General features: G+C 47.2%; 1 protein-coding gene and 1 long non-coding RNA gene across 2 annotated transcripts in view; one reads left to right on the top strand and one right to left on the bottom strand.

The window, feature by feature from the left end:
- Positions 1-12,586, top strand: part of DNAI1 (dynein axonemal intermediate chain 1) — a 186,220-nt gene extending 173,634 nt beyond the window's left edge. Inside the window, exon 20 of the mRNA XM_060761145.2 lies at positions 12,267-12,586. Within this exon, the coding sequence (XP_060617128.2) occupies positions 12,267-12,371 (105 nt within the window). The 3' untranslated portion in view covers positions 12,372-12,586. The remainder of the gene's footprint in view (positions 1-12,266) is intronic.
- A 4,981-nt stretch (positions 12,587-17,567) lies between these two features.
- LOC137096155 (uncharacterized) lies at positions 17,568-21,307 on the bottom strand. Its single transcript, XR_010909353.1, has 2 exons — positions 18,734-21,307; positions 17,568-18,655 (listed from the first exon to the last, which is right to left on the bottom strand). It is a non-coding gene; the product is annotated as an uncharacterized lncRNA (long non-coding RNA).
- Between the last annotated feature and the right edge of the window lie 484 nt (positions 21,308-21,791).

The raw sequence follows: 21,791 nt of genomic DNA, 5'->3' as shown, positions 1-21,791 counted from the left end.
CTGTCCATGAGAACTCCAAGATCTTTTTCACACGTACTGCTCTCAAGCCAGGCATTGTCCCCCATTCTGTATCTTTGCATTTCATTTTTCCTGCCAAAGTGGAGGGCCATCCAGTCCAACCCCATTCTAACATGGAGAAAGACAGAATCGAACTTAGTGGTCGATTGTGTCTTTCTCCATGTTAGAATAGGGTTGGACTGGATGGCCTTTAGAGTTCCCTGTTGAAGTGAAGCAACTGTGCTCTTTCTAGGTCTGTTGGATGATGGGAATTGTAGTTCCACCCATTAATTGAGAAAGGATAGTTCAAACAATTTTAGTCTGCAAGAAAGCACCTGTGAAGCTCAGACACTCTTATCAATGAGGGAACTGGGCATGTTTAGCCTAAAGAAGAGAAGGCTGAGAGGAGACATGATAGCCATGTATAAATATGTGAGAGGAAGCCACAGGGAGGAGGAGGGAGCAAGCTTGTTTTCTGCTTCCTTGGAGACTAGGACGCGGAACAATGGCTTCAAACTACAAGAGAGGAGATTCCATCTGAACATGAGGAAGAACTTCCTGACTGTGAGAGCCGTTCAGCAGTGGAACTCTCTGCCCCGGAGTGTGGTGGAGGCTCTTCTTTGGAAGCTTTTAAACAGAGGCTGAATGGCCATCTGTCAGGGGTGATTTGAATGCAATATTCCTGCTTCTTGGCAGGGGGTTGGACTGGATGGCCCATGAGGTCTCTTCCAACTCTTTGATTCTATGATTCTATGATTCTATGAGAGCCAAAACTCAATCCAGGAGGGTCCATCTGCCTCCAGGCTTTTCTGTGGCGCAGAGCACATTGTCAGTTCACAGGCGTCTCATTTGCAATTCATGCGCTGTTTGCTCAGCCTCATTTTACCTTTGCATCCTTCACCTGGTCTCTTTCGCAGTCTGTGGCTGAACTGAATGGACTTGCAGCAAAAAGCTCTGGAAACGGCAGGCGCTCTTGGTCCGCAAGAATGTAAATATAGAGATGGAAGCACTTCTGCAAACCTTCTGAGGCTTCCCACCAAACTCTTTGCCTTGTTTTAATTTGCATTTTTCTGCTGCATTCCTTCTGAGGCACAGCTAAGCCTTTGGGCCTCCTTCCCAGAGAACCCGCCTTCAAACCGAAGTGGGGAAAAGTGCGCATTTATCCAAATTGTATGCGCATGGTCAAGGAAATAGGGCCTTTTGCAATAAACATGCCCCTTGCACATGATCATTGCAGGCTGGTTGCCACAGACAGAGCTTTCAGGTTTATAGAATACTAGCGGTCCCCTGCCACGTGTTGCTGTGGCCCAGTTTGGGGATATGGAAAATAAAGTAATTAGAAAGTTCTGGTTTCTAATATATGTCATGTCTTTCTGCTTGTGGGTAAACAGTATTTCTTGATGTTTCTTTGACAGTGTTGACGTAGAGATTGGCTGGCTTGCCTACTCTGGAACATGCCACATCTCATTGTCCATGTTTAGGAGCCCCTTTCAAATCTATAATACTTTATCTGTGTGTGTGAATTATATCTATCTATCTATATCTATGGCTGGATGGCTCTCTGTCAGGAGGGCTTTGATTATGTTTTCTTGCCCTGGTGAAGGGAGTTGGACAGGATGGCCTTAAGTATTTTCTGTTGGTCATGGGAGGTTCTATGTGGGAAGTTTGCCCCAGTTCTGTCATTCGTGGGGTTCATTCAGAATGGTCTTTGATTGTAGGTGAACTATAAATCCCAGTAAGTACAACTCCCAAATGTCAAGTCTATTTTCCTCAAACTCCACCAGTGTTCGCATTTTGGGCATACTGAGTATTTGTGCCAAGTTTGGCCCAGATCCATCATTGTTTGAGTCCACAGTGCTCTCTGGATGTAGGTGAACTACAACTCCCAAACTCAAGATCAATGCCCACCAAACACTGCTAGTATTGTATTGTCGAAGGCTTTCATGGCTGGAATCACTAGGTTCTTGTAGGTTTTTTCGGGTTATAGGGCCATGTTCTAGAGGCATTTCTCCTGACGTTTCGCCTGCATCTATGGCAAGCATTCTCAGAGGTAGTGAGGTCACTACCTCTGAGGATGCTTGCCATAGATGCAGGTGAAACATCAGGAGAAATGCCTCTAGAACATGGCCCTATAACCCGAAAAAACCTACAAGAACCTACTGCTAGTATTTTCGGTTGGTCGTGGGAGGCCTGTGTGCCAAGTTTGGTTCCATTCAATTGTTGATGGAGTTCAGAATGCTCTTTCATTATAGGTGAACTATAAATCCCAGCAACTGCAACTCCCAAATGACAAAATCATAATTTTTTGAGTGATGTTCACTCCTTGTATTGCGAGATGTTTTGTTGCCAAATTTGGAGTGATTTCGTTCATTGGTTCTTTCGTTTTTAAGGTACTCATTATGCACAGAGCATTTATATATATATAGATTAGAGTTGGCAGAAAGAAGGGGGTTGGACTGGATGGCCTCTGGGGGCCCCTTCCAACCCTGGGCTTCTGTGTGAGGCGATTCCCATCCGAGGACACGTTGCTTGGCCTGTTTGGCGTGGGCTGCCAGGAGCGTGGCTAATCTGCTGCTCCTCCCCATATAATCCAGTCCAATCGCCCAGGATGGATTCCATCTGACGCATGGAACAAATGAGGATTACACACCGTCAGGAGTCATTCTCCCCAACAGCCGATCCACACCAACAGATGCCCAGTAGATCCACAGTATTGAGGCAGAGGGGAAGACAAACAAACGGGAGGAACCTTGCAAAAAGAGGACTGATTTGGGGAAAGGGGAGTAAGAAAGTCCACCCCTCCATGCCTCCGAAACGACAGATTGAGTTTGCTCTGATGGGATTTGCTAGGATTAGTACTGAATAATTATTAGTCTGAAAACCCCATTTGGAGGCCTCCGGATTAATGTGGACATGCACAGCTGCACTCAGAGACGGTCTCTGCAGAGTTAGCAGCACATCGGTGGACTTCTCAATGGCTTTCTCCCTTAGGACCCAACTACAGCTGGGTGCTCTATGTATCCCAGAGGGAGGTCAACACCAATTCCATCATTGGTGGAGTTCAGAATGCTCTTTGATTGTAGGTGAACTATACATCCCAGTAACTACAACCCAGCAACTACAATCACTGATATATATTTTCTGTTCGTTGTGGGAGTTCTGTGTGCCATATTTGGTTCAATTCCATCATTGGTGGAGTTCAGAATGCTCTTTGATTGTAGGTGAACTATACATCCCAGTAACTACAACCCAGCAACTACAATCACAGATATATATTTTCTGTTCGTCGTGGAGTTCTGTGTGCCATATTTGGTTCAATTCCATCACTGGTGGAGTTCAGAATGCCCTTTGATTGTAGGTGAACTATACATCCCAGTAACTACAACCCAGCAACTACAATCACTGATATATATTTTCTGTTCGTCGTGGGAGTTCTGTGTGCCATATTTGGTTCAATTCCATCATTGGTGGAGTTCAGAATGCTCTTTGATTGTAGGTGAACTATACATCCCAGTAACTACAACCCAGCAACTACAATCACTGATATATATTTTCTGTTTGTCGTGGGAGTTCTGTGTGCCATATTTGGTTCAATTCCATCATTGGTGGAGTTCAGAATGCTCTTTGATTGTAGGTGAACTATACATCCCAGTAACTACAACCCAGCAACTACAATCATTGAGATATATTTTCTGTTCGTTGTGGGAGTTCTGCGTGCCATATTTGGTTCAATTCCATCATTGGTGGAGTTCAGAATGCTCTTTGATTGTAGGTGAACTATACATCCCAGTAACTACAACCCAGCAACTACAATCACTGAGATATATTTTCTGTTCGTTGTGGGAGTTCTGTGTGCCATATTTGGTTCAATTCCATCATTGGTGGAGTTCAGAATGCTCTTTGATTGTAGGTGAACTATACATCCCAGTAACTACAACCCAGCAACTGCAATCACTGATATATATTTTCTGTTCGTCGTGGGAGTTCTGTGTGCCATATTTGGTTCAATTCCATCATTGGTGGAGTTCGGAATGCTCTTTGATTGTAGGTGAACTATACATCCCAGTAACTACAACCCAGCAACTACAATCACTGATATATATTTTCTGTTCGTCGTGGGAGTTCTGTGTGCCATATTTGGTTCAATTCCATCATTGGTGGAGTTCAGAATGCTCTTTGATTGTAGGTGAACTATACATCCCAGTAACTACAACCCAGCAACTACAATCACTGATATATATTTTCTGTTCGTGTGGGAGTTCTGTGTGCCATATTTGGTTCAATTCCATCATTGGTGGAGTTCAGAATGCTCTTTGATTGTAGGTGAACTATACATCCCAGTAACTACAACTCAGCAACTACAATCACTGATATATATTTTCTGTTTGTCGTGGGAGTTCTGTATGCCATATTTGGTTCAATTCCATCATTGGTGGAGTTCAGAATGCTCTTTGATTGTAGGTGAACTATACATCCCAGTAACTACAACCCAGCAACTACAATCACTGATATATACTTTCTGTTTGTCGTGGGAGTTCTGTGTGCCATTTTTGGTTCAATTCCATCATTGGTGGAGTTCAGAATGCTCTTTGATTGTAGGTGAACTATAGATCCCAGTAACTACAACTTGCATATGTCAAGGTTATTTTCCCCCAAGAGCTCCTCAAGAGCACCCCTGGGCAAAATCAACTATACTGCAAATGCTTACTTTGCGTAATGGGTTGAGCCGCCCCTGCCTCAAAGGCCACCCAATCTATCCTTCTCTTGCCAGGCAGGACTTCCTTCACTTAGGTGATCCCTTGTAATCTGAGGATGATGGTCCTCCAAGGTCGGTGTTCTGTTGGTGGGTCCGTAGGTGACTGTGGAGCCCAATTCTTGACCTGCATCTTCTCCCGCAGTGAGGACATTGGTTTCCAGGTGGAAGGTGGTCCCGGTCGGGGTTGGCTTGATGTGTCTTCCTCTTGGCACATTTCTCTCTTTCACCCTCCACTTGTGCCTCCTCGAATTCTGCAGCACTGCTGGTCACAGCTGACCTCCAGCTGGAGCACTCAAGGGCCAGGGCTTCCCAGTTCTCAGTGTCTATGCCAGAGTTTTTAAAGGTTGGCTTTGAGCCCATCTTTCAATCTCTTTTCCTGTCCGCAAACATTCCGTTTTCCATTTTTGAGTTCGGAGTAAAGCAACTGCTTTGAGAGATGGTGGTCGGGCATCCGGACAACATGGCCGGTCCAGCGGAGGAGAGGAGATATGATAGCCATGGATAAATATGTGAGAGGAAGCCACAGGGAGGAGGGAGCAAACTTGTTTTTTGCTTCCCTTGAGACTAGGACGTGAAACAATGGCTTCAAACTACAAGAGAGGAGATTCCATCTGAACATGAGGAAGAACTTCCTGACTGTGAGAGCCGTTCAGCAGTGGAACTCTCTGCCCCGGAGTGTGGTGGAGGCTCCTTCTTTGGAAGCTTTTAAACAGAGGCTGGATGGCCATTTGTCAGGGGTGATTTGAATGCAATATTCCTGCTTCTTGGCAGAATGGGGTTGGACTGGATAGCCCATGAGGTCTCTTCCAACTCTAGGATTCTATTATTATTATTATTATTATTATTATTATTATTATTATTAAGCAGTGGCTGGGTGGCCATCTCTCAGGGGTGATTTGAATGCAATATTCCTGCTTCTTGGCAGAATGGGGTTGGACTGGATGATGGCCCAGGAGGTCTCTTCCAACTCTAGGATTCTATTATTATTATTATTATTATTATTATTATTATTAAGCAGAGGCTGGATGGCCATTTGTCAGGGGTGATTTGAATGCAATATTCCTGCTTCTTGACAGAATGGGGTTGGACTGGATAGCCCATGAGGTCTCTTCCAACTCTAGGATTTTATTATTATTATTATTATTATTATTATTATTATTATTATTATTAAGCAGTGGCTGGGTGGCCATCTCTCAGGGGTGATTTGAATGCAATATTCCTGCTTCTTGGCAGAATGGGGTTGGACTGGATGATGTCCCAGGAGGTCTCTTCCAACTCTAGGATTCTAGGATTCTATGGTGGTGGAGGACCACTGCTTCGATGCTGGTGGTCGTTGCTTCATCCAGCATGTTGACATTTCCCTGCCTGTCTTCCCAAGAGATTTGCAGGATTTTCCGGAGGCAGCGCTGATGGAATCATTCCAGGAGTTGCATGTAATGTCTGTAGATAGTCCACGTTTCACAGGCATAGAGCAGGGTTGGGAGGACAATAACTATATAGCCAGGCAGGAAGACAGACAGACAGACAGAGTCAAAGCCCTCTTGACAGCCTCTGCTTAAAAGCCTCCAGAAAAGGGGGCTCTAGACTGTGAAACAGCATCATATTATACTAGAGTAGGAAGGGATCTCCAAAGGTCATTCAGTTTGACTCCCTTCTGCCAGAGACACAAGCCAAGCCCTCCCAAAGAAGGACAGAGTGGAACTCTGACCTCTCTCAATCACTATTGGGATGCAAGTGTACCGTTCAACTTTACGCGATTGTGACTTGGTTGATTCCAGCAGAAGGCTGGCCATGATTTTAAAGAGCTGTCAATCGGCTCCGGTTCCTCCGTGGCGTATGCTGTGCCTTCAGAAAGGAACATTGGGAGCCGTGCCAGTTGGGATGCATGCCAATTCCCATTCATTTCTGTTTTGGCTGGAGACCAACACATAGTTTTCAGTAGGTGCCAAACTTGGTGCTTTTGTTGTTGCCATTGTATGCCTTCAAGTCACCCAAAGGTAAGTTCATAGGGTTCTTGAGGCTGAGAGAGTGTGACGTGCCCAGGGTCACGCAATGGGTTTCCATGGATTCAAAGCCAGGTCTCTGGAATTGCAGTCAAACACTTGGACTGCACCGCAGCGAATGGCCCACTTTGACTTCAGTACCGCTAAGCCCTTGGTGAGACGTGTTCCACTCTGGGCATGTGTACTCAGCAGCAGAGTAGCATAGTGCAAGGGCAGGTGTCTTCACTGTGTCTGGTTGTGATCCCCAGGTTGTGCCAGTCAGCTTTTGTATGATATTGTTTCTAGCACCCACCTTTTGCTTGATTTTTATTTATCGTGTCATCATCAACCATTGTATTACAATTCTATCAGAGCAAAACAAACACAGAGATTAAAAAGAAAAAGAAAAAAGAAAGAAAGAAAGAAACCACACAGATTTTGTAAATTTGGTATTTGGTTAAATGTCCTTTGACCAGTATCTGGCCACTTGGAGTGCCTCTGGGGTTGCCGCAAGAAGGTCCTCCATCGTGCATGTGGCAGGGCTCAGGGTGCATTGCAGCAGGTGGTCAGTGGTTTGCTCTTCTCCGCACTCGCATGCCGAGGATTCTACCCTGTAGCCCCATTTCTTAAGATTGGCTCTGTATCTCGTGGTGCCAGAGCGCAATCTGTTCAGCGCCTTCCAAGTCGCCCAGTCTTCTGAGTGCCCAGGGGGAAGTCTCTCATCTGGTATCACCCATGAATTGAGGTGCTGGGTTTGGGCCTGCCACTTTTGGACTCTCGCTTGCTGGGGTGTTCCAGCGAGTGTCTCTGTAGATCTAAGAAAACTATGTCTTGATTTAAGTCGTTGACGTGCTGGCTGATACCCAAACAGGGGATGAGCTGGAGATGTCTCTGCCTTGGTCCTTTCACTATTGGCTGCTACTTCCCAGCGGATGTCAGGTGGTGCAATACCGGCTAGACAGTATAATTTCTCCAGTGGTGTGGGGCGCAGACACCCCGTGATAATGCGGCATGTCTCATTAAGAGCCACATCCACTGTTTTAGTGTGATGAGATGTGTTCCACACTGGGCATGCATACTCAGCAGCAGAGTAGCATAGCGCAAGGGCAGATGTCTTCACTGTGTCTGGTTGTGATCCCCAGGTTGTGCCAGTCAGCTTTCGTATGATGTTGTTTCTAGCGCCCACTTTTTGTTTGATGTTCAGGCAGTGCTTCTTGTAGGTCAGGGCATGGTCCAGAGTGACACCTCCCAGGGATTTGGGTGCGCTGCAATCCTCCAGTGGGATTCCTTCCCAGGTAATAATCCTCAGAGCTCGGGATGCTTGTCTGTTCTTAAGGTGAAAGGCGCATGTCTGTGTTTTAGATGGATTAGGGATCAGCTGGTTTTCCCTGTCATAGGCAGTAAGAGCACCTAGAGCTTTGGAGAGCTTCTGTTCTACCATCTCAAAGCTCCCTGCTTTTGCTTGATGTTCAGGCAGTACTTCTTGTAGGTCAGAGCACGGTCCAGAGTGACTCCCAGGTATGTGGGTGCGCTGCAATGCTCCAGTGGGATTCCTTCCTCCAGAAGCGACCAGAAGAACCCCCATGAGCAACAGAAAATACTGTGTTTCCTGACGGTCTTTAGTGACTCCTCTGACACCCCTTGCAAACCTCCAGCGGTCCCAACCCCCAGGTTGATAAATACTGATCTAGACACTGTTTTTCTTTTGATGCACTTCAGATGATAAGTGAGGTTTTTATGCTGCATAAAACGACAAAGGCAGGGGCAAGACAAAAAGAGGCAGACTGCCAGGAAATGAGCAAAACAGTGGGGTCAATGGTGGCAGAACGCGGTCTTGTTTGTTGCCTTCTTACTTTCCCCAGTGACAAAGACAGCGGCTTGGCACAAAACACTTGTCCCACTCCATCCTCCCCTGAGGTCCCTCTCCACTCAAATCTGGGATTTAAAATGCAGATAGATAGGCCTGTGCTGTCAACCTTCCCTGCCTCACTGTATCCTTGAAAAAAAGCACAGAGGAAATAAAATGGCTCATTTCCCAGATCTGGAACATCTATCCCTCCAGCAAGATCCCAGCCAATGTCCTTTACACTCAGGAAGGTTGGCATCAAGGACAAAAGTAAGATCCTACGCAGAAAAAACAGAAATCCAAAGATACAGGATGGGTGATAGAATCATAGAATCAAAGAGTTGGAAGAGACCTGATGGGCCATCCAGTCCAACCCCATTCTGCCAAGAAGCAGGAATATTGCATTCAAATCACCCCTGACAAATGGCCATCCAGACTCTGTTTAAAAGCTTCCAAAGAAGGAGCCTCTGCCACACTCCGGGGCAGAGAGTTCCACTGCTGAACGGCTCTCACAGTCAGGAAGTTCTTCCTCATGTTCAGGTGGAATCTCCTTTCTTGTAGTTTGAAGCCATTGTCCCATTGCTTGCTCCCTCCTCCTCCCTGTGGCTTCCTCTCACACATTTATACATGGTCCTCATCATATCTCCTCTCAGCCTTCTCTTCTTTAGGCTAAACATGCCCAGCTCCTTAAGCCACTCCTCATAGGGCTTGTTCTCCAGACCCTTGATCATTTTAGTCGCCCTCCTCTGGACACATTCCAGCTTGTTAATATCCCCCTTCAATTGTGGTGCCCAGAATTGGACACAATATTCCAGATGTGGTCTAACCAAAGCAGAATAGGGGGGTAGCATGACTTCCCTAGATGCCTAGCTCCTCAACAGTCCATTGAGAAATAGAATGGAGTCTTCATGGAGAACAAACTGAACATGATCCAAGAGGAGATTCCATCTGAACATTAGGAAGAACATTAGGAATAATACTAATAATGTTAGAAATTTTGGGCACCCTAAAAGTCATCTAGTCCATCCCCTTCTGCTACCCAACTCAAGCTGTTGTTGTTATTTATTATTATTTATATTTATTACATTGGTTAGGGTGTAATAATTTCATCTCAATAATAGTAATACTAATACTAATAATCATAATAATGCTAGGAATTTTGGGCACCCCAAAGGTCATCTAGTCCATCCCCTTCTAATACCCAACTCAAGCTGTTGTTCTTATTAATTATTATTTGTATTCTTATATTATTATTTATATTTATTGCATTGGTTTGGGTGTAATAATATCATCATGAGGAAAAACTTCCTGACTGTGAGAGCCGTTCAGCAGTGGAACTCTCTGCCCCGGAGTGTGGTGGAGGCTCCTTCTTTGGAAGCTTTGAAACAGAGGCTGGATGGCCATCTGTCAGGGGTGATTTGAATGCAATATTCCTGCTTCTTGGCAGAATGGGGTTGGACTGGATGATGGCCCAGGAGGTCTCTTCCAACTCTTTGATTCTATGATTCTATGTGATGCAGCAGTTCATAAAGCCAATGGGATTTTGGGCTGCATCCGAAGGAGAATAGTGTCCAGATTGAGGGAAGATATGGTGCCTCTCTCTTCTGCTTTGGTCAGACCTCTTCACCTGGAGTCACACTGTGTCCAGTTCTGGGCAGATCAGTTTAAAAGAAGTATTGAGTCTAGGTCCCGAGGAAGAGGATGACTCAAAGGATCAGAAGTCTGGAGACCATGAATAATCCCTCTGAGGAGCGTCTTAAAGAACTGGGCATTCTTAGCCCCAGAAGAGAAGGTTGAGATGAGGCATGGGTCAGAGGCATTGGACTCTCCATAGAATCAAAGAGTTGGAAGAGACCTCATGGGCCATCCAGTCCAACCCCTTTCTGCCAAGAAGGAGGAATATTGCATTCAAATCACCCCTGACAGATGGCCATCCAGCCTCTGTTTGAAAGCTTCCAAAGAAGGAGCCTCCACCACACTCGGGCAGAGAGTTCCACTGCTGAACGGCTCTCACAGTCAGGAAGTTCTTCCTCATGTTCAGGTGGAATCTCCTTTCTTGTAGTTTGAAGCCATTGTTCCATTGCGTCCTAGTCTCCAGGGAAGCAGAACACAAGCCTCCTCCCTGTGGCTTCCTCTCACATATTTATACATGGCTATCATATCTCCTCTCAGCCTTCTCTTCTTCAGGCTAAACATGCCCAGCTCCTTAAGCCGCTCCTCATAGGGCTTGTTCTCCAGACCCTTGATCATTTTAGTAGCCCTCCTCTGGACACATTCCAGCTTGTCAATATCTCTCTTGAATTGTGGTGCCCAGAATGCTTTGGACTTCAGCTCCCATTGACCATCCTGCCTGGGGCTTCTTAGAGCTGAAGCCCAAAACACCAAGAGCCAAATTATTGATCACCATGGATTTAAACCTGGTGTTAGAGCGGAGGGAAGGTTTTGCACAAGAGGGGACAGATCTCTTGTTCTCGCTCTGGCCTAAATATTTGGCTGCATAACATAAATATCACACACTTTATGAAATTTGGCCGCTGAAGATGCACAAGATCCCGTTCAAACACATCCTCACGAACATTAATACCTATCCAGGATTCGTTAATTGAATCTTTCTTCACCAATGTTGAAAAGGTAGCCCAAACTGATCATCTGGCTCTTGCACTGTCCTCACAGCTGCATTGCGCAAGACCTGCCTTGCCCCTTAGTTTAGTATATGGCCACTCTGCCCAGCTACTGGGTGTTGTTGATAGTTTATGTTTTTATGATGTTTTGTATCTGTATTTTTAACTGTGTTTTTATTTTAATCTCTGGGTTGTTGTAGGTTTTTTCGGGCTATATGGTCATGTTCTAGAGGCATTCTCTCCTGAGGTTTCGCCTGCATCTATGGCAAGCATCCTCAGAGGTAGTGAGGTCTGTTGGAACTAGGAAAATGAGTTTATATATCTGTGGAATGACCAGAGTGGGACAAAGGACTCTTGTCTGCTGGAGCTAGGTGGGAATGTTTCAACTGACCACCTTGATTAGCATTTGATGGCCTGGCAGTGCCTGGAGCAATCTTTTGTTGAGAGTTGATTAGATGTCCCTGATTGTTTCCTCTCTGCTGTTGTGCTGTTGTAATTTTAGAGTTTTTAAATACTGGTAGCCAGATTTTGTTCATTTTCATGGTTTCCTCCTTTCTGTTGAAATTGTCCACATGCTTGTGGATTTCAATGGCTTCTCTGTGTCGTCTGATGTGGTGGTTGTGAGAATGGTTCAGCATTTCTGTGTTCTCAAATCATATGCTGTGTCCAGGTTGGTTCCTCAGGTGCTCTGCTCTGGCTGACTTCTCTGGTTGAAGGAGTCTGCAGTGCCTTTCATGTTCCTTGATGCGTGTTTGGCCGCTGCGTTTCACTCCTAGCTCCAGCAGAGAAGAGTCCTTTGTCCCACAGATATATAAACCCATTTTCCTAGTTCCAACACACCTCACTACCTCTGAGGATGCTTGCCAAAGCAGAATAGAGGGGTAGCATGACTTCCCTGGACCTAGACACTATGCTCCTATTGATGCAGTCCATAGTGTCCCATTTATTCTGCAGCGTAGATGCACCTGTGGAGGAGAGGTGACGAGTCTTTCCTTTCCAAACAGTCCCCAAAGTCCTATCCTAAGAGCTTTGCCTCTAACCGCTTGTCTTTCCTGCCTTTGTAGGAGAAGAAAGGCCAGGAGGTGCAGAAAGGCCCAGAAGTGGAGATTGCCAAGCTGGACAAACTGCTCAACCTGGTGAGGGAGCCGGCGGCCAAAAGCATCAAGTGAGACTGCTCATCATTCCTCCCAAGTCTCCCTCTTCCCTCGAAACATGTGATGTGATCCTCGGATGGGGACAAGCGGCCCTTTGTGGGGAACGGAGCACGGGGCGCACAGCTGCGGCGGAGACGGAGCCTTTGCATTTCGCACACAAAGAGGGCCTGTGCGGATTCATGGTTATGGTTTTGCATTTGCATCTAGAAAATAAAAGGAAAGAGTTGAGAGCAGTGCGGAGCCAAAGTTCAGGGCGAGCGGGGCTGGCATTCGATTGAAGACGTGTGTGCGTGCATTTGTGCAAGCAAAGCAAAGAGGCATGAGGCCGCGTTTTGCAAACTGAGCAGCAAATGTGTTGCTCGGCAGCCACAGCATCGCTTCTTCCAAACGTTCCCTTGGGTTGCGCGCTCCTGAAACGTTCCCTCAGGTCGTAAACAAAAATAGATATCCTCACATCGAAGGTTAAGCTCACTCCGCTTGCAGCTGCACCTTTGTTGTGAGAGCCTCAAAGGACTTCCATCCCAATCTATGCAAAGGTTACTAGAGGACTCTACAAGGTGTCCCCAATGTCACCATGGGAAACTGGAATACAAAATATTCAGTTTGAGATATTGTTTACACATTGACCGCCTCTTTCTACGTACAGACACAAATTCTTCTGGGTTGCTGTGAGTATTTGGGCTGTATGGCCACGTTCTTGCAGCATTCTCTCCTAATGGGTTGTTGTAGGTTTTTCCGGGCTATATGGCCATGTTCTGGAGGCAATTTTTCTCCTGACGTTTCGCCTGCATCTATGGCAAGCATCCTCAGAGGTAGTGAGGTCTTTTGGAACTAGGAATAATGGGTTTATATATCTGTGGAATGACCAGGGTGAGACAAAGGACTCTTGTCTGCTGGAGCTAGGTGTGAATGTTTCAGCTGACCACCTTGATTAGCATTTAATGGCTTGGAAGTGCCTGGGGGGATTCTTTTGTTGAGAGTGATTTGATGTGCCTGATTGTTTCCCCTCTGTTGTTTTGATGTTGTAATTTTTGAGTTTTTTTTAATACTGTTAGCCAGATTTTGTTCATTTTCATGGTTTCCTCCTTTCTGTTGAAATTGTCCACATGCTTGTGGATTTCAATGGCTTCTCTGTGTCGTCTGACATGGTGGTTGTGAGAGTGGCCCAGCACTTCTGTGTATTCAAATAATATGCTGTGTCCAGATTGGTTCCTCAGGTGCTCTGTTATGGTTGATTTCTCTGGTTGGAGTAGTTTGCAGTGTCTTTCATGTTCCTTGACGTGTGTCTGGGCGCTGCGTTTGGTGGTCCCTCTGGAGACTTGTCCACAGGCACATGAAATCACTCTCAACAAAAGATCCCCCCCAGGCGCTTCCAAGCCATTGAATGCAAATCAAGGTGATCAGCTGAAACATTCACAGCTAGCCCCAGCAAACATTTGTCTCACCCTGGTCATTCCACAGGTATATAAACCCATTTTTCCTAGTTCCAACAGACCTCACTACCTCTGAGGATGCTTGCCATAGATGCAGGCGAAACGTCAGGAGAAAAATTGCCTCCAGAACATGGCCATATAGCCTGGAAAAACCTACAACCCATGGATTTCGGCCATGAAAGCCTTCGACAATACATTCTCTCCTAATGTTTCACCTGCATCTGTGGCTACTGGCATCTTCAGGGGTCTGTTGGAAGTTAGGCAAGTAGGGTATATACTTGCTTACTTAGGCGATCCCTCATAGTCCGAGGATGATGGTCCTCCAAGTTCGGTGTCCTGGCGATAGGTCCATAGGTGACTGTGGAGCCCTATTCTTGCTCTGCATCTTCTCCCGTAGTGAGGGCATTGCTTTCCAGGTGGAAGGTGGTATCGGTCAGGGTTAGCTTGACACGCCTTCCTCTTGGCACATTTCTCTCTTTCACTCTCCATTCGTGCCTCTTTGAATTCTACAGCACTGCTGGTCACAGCTGACCTCCAGCTGGAGCGCTCAAGGGCCAGGGCTTCCAGTTCTCAGTGTCTATGCCAGAGTTTTTGAGGTTGGCTTTGAGCCCATTTTTAAATCTCTTTTCCTGCCCACCAACATTCCGTTTTCATACCTGTGTATATATACCTGTGTATATATAGGGTGTATATATACCTGTGGAATAATATCCAAGGTGGGAGAAAGGAAGTCAAGGCTGGTGTTGACTTCCTTCTTAACATAAGGAATGTTGCAAACATTTCTCTTAACTTGAAAGAACCATTGTCCCAACATATTCATTTCTCATTAGCAACTTTTAATTATAGTCCAGCAAGCAGGTAGTTAGTCATTGCAAGCCTTAGTATTATACTGTTGTCTCCAAAATTATTAACTCCATCCATACACCTTCCATTCTTTCATTCATTCCCACACATCATTAAATCCACATTTATCAAAGCTGCAATGATATTTTCGTGACACATCTGTGTCTAATGGCATCTTCAGAGGTTTGATTCGTCAGTGGAGTATACATATATCTGAAATTTCCAGGGTGGGAGGAAGAACCCTTGTTTGTCTGAAGCAAGCGTGGATGTTGCAATTAGCAAGCTTGAATAGCACTGAGTAGCCATGAAGCTGCAAAATCAATCAGTGAGGGTCTCTGCATAGAGGTAGCCTGGCTTCTGTTGCTTGGAGGCATCCTCTGTTTGGGAGATGTTGACTGGCTCTTGACCTCTGAGGATGCCTGTCACAAATGCAGGCAAAACATCAGGAGAGAATGTTTTTGGAACATGGCCATACAGCCCAAAAAACTTACAGCAACCCACTGGCACTTGGTTACTTGCTGTCTGGAGTTCCCTTGTTTCAGAATGGTGTTCCTTACTAGCTGTCTTGATTTTGCTTTTGGATCCCACCCTGGACATTATTGCACAGATAAATATACACTCCACTTGCCTCACTTCCAACAGACCTCTGAAGATGCCATTAGTCACAGATGCAGGCAAAATGTCAGGAGAGAATGCAGCTGGAACATGGCCAATATATCGTCGAAGGTTTCATGGCCGGAATCACTGGGTTGTTGTAGGTTTTTTCGGGCTGTATGGCCATGGTCTAGAGGCATTCTCTCCTGACGTTTTGCCTGCATCTATGGCAAGCATCCTCAGAGGTCGTGAGCGCCAATATAGTTGGAAAAACTCACAACAACCCAATGATTCCAGCCATGAAAGCCTTTGAAAACACAACCAATTCTCCCTCCCTTCTCTTGGCAAACATATTCCAAGGTATCTGTTCCTATGCAAGTGTAGATGTACCTTTTGCCACTGATGGCTAGAAGGTAAGGAAGACATCACTTCAAAGCTTGGAACTCTCTGCCTCAGAGTGTGGTGGAGTCTCCTTCTTTGGAAGCTTTTAAACAGGCTGGATGGCCATCTGTCAGGGGTGATTTGAATGCAATATTCCTGCTTCTTGGCAGAATGGGGTTGGACTGGGTGGTCTCTTCCAACTCTAGGATTCTAGGATTCAGGTGTGGTCCAGTAGGTTGTGTAAATGTGTATAATGTAATATAAACTATAGTAAGAATATGCAAATTTTCCTATGTGTGGTGACTTTTGGGAGACCCTGTGTTTGGGGTCCCCTTAAGCATCCCGGAAGTGCTGGAGTAAGAGCTGGAGTCTGCACCCACACCTAGAATCATAGAATCAATGAATTGGAAGAGACCTCATGGACCATTGGAAGAGACCTCGTGGAGACTCCTTCTTTGGAAGCTTTTAAACAGAGGCTGGATGGCCATCTGTCAGGGATGATTTGAATGCAATATTCCTGCTTCTTGGCAGAAGCAGGAATATTGCATTCTGCCAAGAAGCAGGAATATTGCATTCAAATCATCCCTGACAGATGGCCATCCAGCCTCTGTTTAAAAGCTTCCAAAGAAGGAGTCTCCACCACACCAGGGCAGAGAGTTCCACTGCTGAACAGCTCTCACAGTCAGGAAGTTCTTCCTCATGTCCAGATGGAATCTCCTCTCTTGTAGTTTGAAGCCATTGTTCCATTGCGTCGTAGTCTCCAAGGAAGCAGAAAACAAGCTTGCTCCCTCCTCCCTATGACTTCCCCTCATACATGGCCCTCCTCATGTCTCCTCTCAGTCTTCTCAGTCCTCTCAGCATCAATAGGAGCCTAGTGGCTAGATCTAGGGAAGTCATGCTCCCCATGCTCTATTCCGCTTTCATTAGACCACTTTACCTGGAATACTGTGTCTAATTCTGGGCACCACAATTGAAGAGAGATATTGACAAGCTGGAATGTGTCCAGAAGAGGGCAACTAAAATGATCAAGGGTCTGGAGAACAAGCCCTATGAGGAGCAGCTTAAGGAGCTGGGCATGTTTAGCCTGAAGAAGAGAAGGCTGAGAGGAGATATGATAGCCATGTAGAAATATGTGAGAGAAAGCCACAGGGAGGAGGAGGGAGCAAGCTTCCTTTCTGCTTCCCTGGAGACTAGGACGCAATGGAACAATGGTTTCAAACTACAGGAGAGGAGATTCCATCTGCACATGAGGAAGAACTTCCTGACTGTGAGAGCCATTCAGCAGTGGAACTCTCTGCCCCAGAGTGTGGTGGAGGCTCCTTCCTTGGAAGCTTTTAAACAGAGGCTGGATGGCCATCTGTCACAGGTGATTTAAATGCAATATTCCTGCTTCTTGGCAGACCGGGGTTGGACTGGATGATGGCCCAGGACGTCTCTTCCAACTCTAGGATTCTATGATTCTACAATGGTTCTTTCTCCCACTCTGGACATTATTCCACAGGCATATGGCCCAGGAGGTCTCTTCCAACTCTAGGATTCTATGATTCTCTTCTTCCTGCTAGACATGCCCAGCTCTTTAAGCCACTCCTCATAGGGCTTTTTTTCCATTTCAGTCCCTTTGATCAAGGGACCTCGTGTCCCCTTGATCCAAGATACCCCCGCACTCCATAGCCTGTAGAAAATGGAAATAGGAGCACATTCGGAATCGGTTCCACCTCCTGAAAAGGCACCAGATCCCCTCTCATCTTGGCCACTAAGCAGGGCCAGCCCTGGTTAATACATAGAGGGGAGACCACCAAGAAATATCAAGTGCCTTGTTTCAGAGGAAGGAATGCTCTGAGAAAGTCATGGGCTTGCCAAGAATTGACAGGCAACGTGAAGGTCTGCATGCATACACAGAGAGAGAGACATCTTCCTCCCCGCCTCCCACTGACAACCAAAAACACAAAACCAGGAAGCCTTTGCTACAAATTATGCACATTTTATTTAAAATAATTATTATTCCAGTCGACTCACAGCCAGGAAAGGCCTGTTCCACTGAGCGCAGAGTCATTGGCACGAGAAGGGAACATCCGCTCTGCCTCTCGGCAGCACAAAGAGGTCCAAGGAGGATCCTCCCCAATGGCCTCCTGCCACACGGATAAGGGACACAAACCTATGGGGCAAGCCTCACTTGCATTTGCCACCACCAGAGCATGAAAGGTACTATATCATGGCTGTTGTGGCTGCTCTTTGGGGGGCCCTTTTGCATATTTCTGCTGTGTGTGCACCATCAGCTCACATCGTTTCTTCCAAATGTCCCTTTAGGCTCCACACTCCTCTCCATTCCCCTTGCAATGGCTCTGCTTTGGAAGAGGAGACCTCTTCCCTGCCCTCTTGCAAACCTTGCTCTCCTAAACCTCTGCTTGCTTGTTAGATGGACACCGGTTGTGACTGCCATTGAGACTCATCTTCTTTGGGATACCAGGACTCAAGTGTTCACAAAAATGGTACTGAGAAGAGAAGGCCAAATGCAAGGAAACCAAGGGAGTCCCAGTCCTGGAAAGACCAATCCCTCGTCTCTTCCGCAGCTGCCCCCTTTTTGCCCCTTCTGCAAGGAAACCAAGGGAGTCCCAGTCCTGGAAAGACCAATTCGAGTCTCCCTCGTCTCTTACACAGCTGCCCCCTTTTTGCCCCTTCTGCAGAAATTTTCTCCCATGAGGTTACGGCATAACTAGAGAAGAAAAGGACACGGTGGAAGGAAGATGGGTGCAACCCCTTGGAGAAATGCCTGTTTTATGAACTAAGAGAAAAGTGTGGCTGTAAGATCACAAGGCCTGCAAGCCACTTCCCCTGACTGCTGTCAAAAGATCTTGTCAGAGAGCAACCTTGCAAGATTGGTGTTTGCATCAGCTTCCTTCCTTTGGTGTAACTCACTTCCAAGAAGCAGGGCCCAAAGGAAAGCATATACTGGAGATGTTGCTGCAAACATCAAACCTGCAAGACTGCTCCCAGGCTTTGGTTGCACTGAGCGAGGGAGTCCTTGCTGGGCCAGCAACTTTGCAGTAGCTCCCTTCTGAATTTGTGCTCATTGCAATGCAGCCACAGCCATTGAGAAATGAGATATTTCTCACAGGGAGTTTGCACCTCCCTTCTCCTGAAGTTGTGCCCATTGCAATGCAGCCACAGCCATTGAGAAATGAGAGATATTTCTCCCAGGGAGTTTGCACCAACCTCCCTTCCTCCTTTCCTTCCAACCTACAGAACTCTCTCTTGTGCCGTAAAAGTCTCGGAGTGTCACGCGCACACATCTCCATAGGAAAACCTGAGACCTGCTTGTCCTACTAGTGCATCTACCAGGCAATGCAAAGGCCTTTGATTCTGGACACACCAAACACAGCTCTACCTGCCCTTCTGAAAGCGACTCTTGAGTGTTGCAACCCTGGACTGGACAAAATGGCCCAACGCGCCACTTCTGGAACAAGGCACCATCCTAGAATCCCCTCAACATACAGGTCTCCCAGTTCAGTGCAAGGGAAGCCACCTCCCCTGATTGCTGTCAAAAGAAATTGTGAGAGAGCAACCTTGCAGGGTTGGTGTTTGCACCAGCTTCCTTCTTCTGGTGTACCTCACTTCCAAGAAGCAGGGCACAAGGGCCAGGGAAGCATACACCGGAGACATTGCTGCAAACACAAACCTGCAAGACTGCTCTCTGGCTTTGGTCCTTGCAGGATCTGCAACCTTACAGCAATTCCCTTCTCCCAAAGTTGTGCCCATTGCAATGCAAGCACAGCCATCGAGAAGTGAGAGGCATTTCTCACAGGGCGTTTGCATCAGCCTCCCTCCCTTCCTTCCAACCTACCAAACTCTCTTTCTCTTGTGTCATAAAGGGCTCAGAAAACCTGAGACCTGCTTGCCCTCAAAGGCCTTTGATTCTGGACACACCAAACACAGCTCTACCTGCCCTTCTGAAAGCAACTTTTGAGTACTGCAAGCCTGGACTGGACGAAACGGCACAACGCGCCACTTCTGGGACAAGGCACCATCCTCGAATCCCCTCAACAGAGAGGTTTTGCTACAGGTCTCCCAGTTCCACCATCTCATGTCTTGAGCTAGGCACTTTTTCAAATGGTTTGACAACAAAGATGGGCCAATGGGAAAGGTGGAACAACGGGGTGCATTTCCCATGATCCCCCAACCCTTCCTCTCCCCTCTTCCTGCCCCCTTCATGTCTTACTCCTTTGAGCAGTGCTTCCAACTGATATCTGGAGCTATCCTGCCTTGTGGATCTCACCTGTCCAAGGAAGAGTCTTCCCACAGAAGGGGCAGAAAGGACACCTTCAGATCCAGGAACAAGCGCTATCATACCCAACAGATGCCACCATCACCCCCATTGCTCAAAACCACCATGTGCTCAGCTGCCATCATCCCCTGCTACTAAGAGGATCCTAACTCATCCTATGGAGTAGAGAAGCCCTTTGTTCTTCTGCAGGCCTCCATCTGGCTCAATGGGCACCTGTGGCTCTGCTGAAGATGGGCTCCAAACAAGTGCTATCATACCCAACAGATGCCATCACATTGCTCAAACCACCATGTGCTCATATCCCATCATTCCCTGCTACTAAGAGGATCCTAACTCATCCTATGGAGTAGAGAAGCCCTTTGTTCTCCTGCAGGCCTCCATCTGGATCAATGGGCACCTGTGGCTCTGCTGAAGATGGGCTCCAAACAAGTGCTATCATACCCAACAGATGCCATCACATTGCTCAAACCACCATGTGCTCATATCCCATCATTCCCTGCTACTAAGAGGATCCTAACTCATCCTATGGAGTAGAGAAGCCCTTTGTTCTCCTGCAGGCCTCCATCTGGATCAATGGGCACCTGTGGCTCTGCTGAAGATGGGCTCCAAACAAGTGCTATCATACCCAACAGATGCCATCACATTGCTCAAACCACCATGTGCTCATATTCCATCATCCCCTGTTACTAAGAGGATCCCAACTCATCCTCTGGAGTAGGGGAGCCCTTTGTTCTCCTGCAGGCCTCCATCTGGCTCAATGGGCACCTGTGGCTCTGCTGAAGATGGGCTCCAAACAAGTGCTATCATATCCAACATATGCCATCACATTGCTCAAACCACCATGTGCTCATATCCCATCATCCCCTGCTACTAAGAGGATCCCAACTCATCCTCTGGAGTAGGGAAGCCCTTTGTTCTCCTGCAGGCCTCCATCTGGCTCAATGGGCACCTGGGGATCTGCTGAAGATGGGCTCGAAGGAGGCCCACAGATCCATCTATGGCCAAGGTCTCTGTGGCACTTCCAACCCCAGAGAAACCCAGGCCAATGCAATGAGGTGCGCAGGGATCTCTCTCAATGAGAAAGAGCCTGAACTAACCAGGGTTTTACTGAAACCTGGGCAGTGAAATAGGATGTTCCATGTCAAGCATTGCCCTGCTAGCCACCATCTGGACAGGGCCAGCCTCCGGATTCGCCGGGGCGAAAAAAGCTACCAAGAGTGGACATTGAATCCAACTTGTCCCTCCGCCTAGAAAAGCTTGGCTGGAAATGTCCCCTGGTCCCTTTGGGGCTCCAAAATGGGTCTTCTCCCTCCATTGCTCAAAGGGTTCAGCACCCACTCCCCCTCCAAAGGAACCCAACAAAGCCTGCTTCTTCTCCAAACGGCCTCCTCAGTCCCTCAAGAGCAGTTCATGGGATCGGCAGGGTCAGGGCTGGAGGAGGTACCTCTCCTCGTTGCCACGCTCGTCCGCCTCGGAGGAAGGGCTCTTGTCGGGGCAGGAAGCGGGCGTCCGGCACGCCTTGCAGAGGATGAGGAAGAGCAGCAGAAGCAGGACAGCGATGACGCAGTTGAAGACGATGGCAACCACAGCCCCTGTGGAGAGACCTGACCCCATGGTGGGCCCCCAAAATGGGGCACCAATGGGGGCCCTGGGCAGGGGCCACGGTGCCCTTCAGGCTGGCAAGGGATCCCGCTTCCAAGAACCGGGAAAGCCCATCAACGGGTCTCCTTCTCTACAGAGTCCTTAAGGCCCTCCACAGATCCCTGGACCCAGCCAGGCTTTGATGCCTCGTCCTGATAAACTGCAACCCAGCATGGTGCCCTCAAAGGCCATAACCCGGCTGCTTCGATCCATTGAGGTCATTGCTAGGCATGCTAGACATGATGGCAAGCTTCTTGTTTT

The sequence above is a fragment of the Anolis sagrei genome, chromosome 2, assembly GCF_037176765.1.
Source record: "Anolis sagrei isolate rAnoSag1 chromosome 2, rAnoSag1.mat, whole genome shotgun sequence".
NCBI classification, from domain to species: Eukaryota; Metazoa; Chordata; class Lepidosauria; order Squamata; family Dactyloidae; genus Anolis; species Anolis sagrei.
The sequence above is the reverse complement of the archived record's forward strand: the minus strand, read 5'-3'. Positions and strand labels throughout refer to the sequence as shown.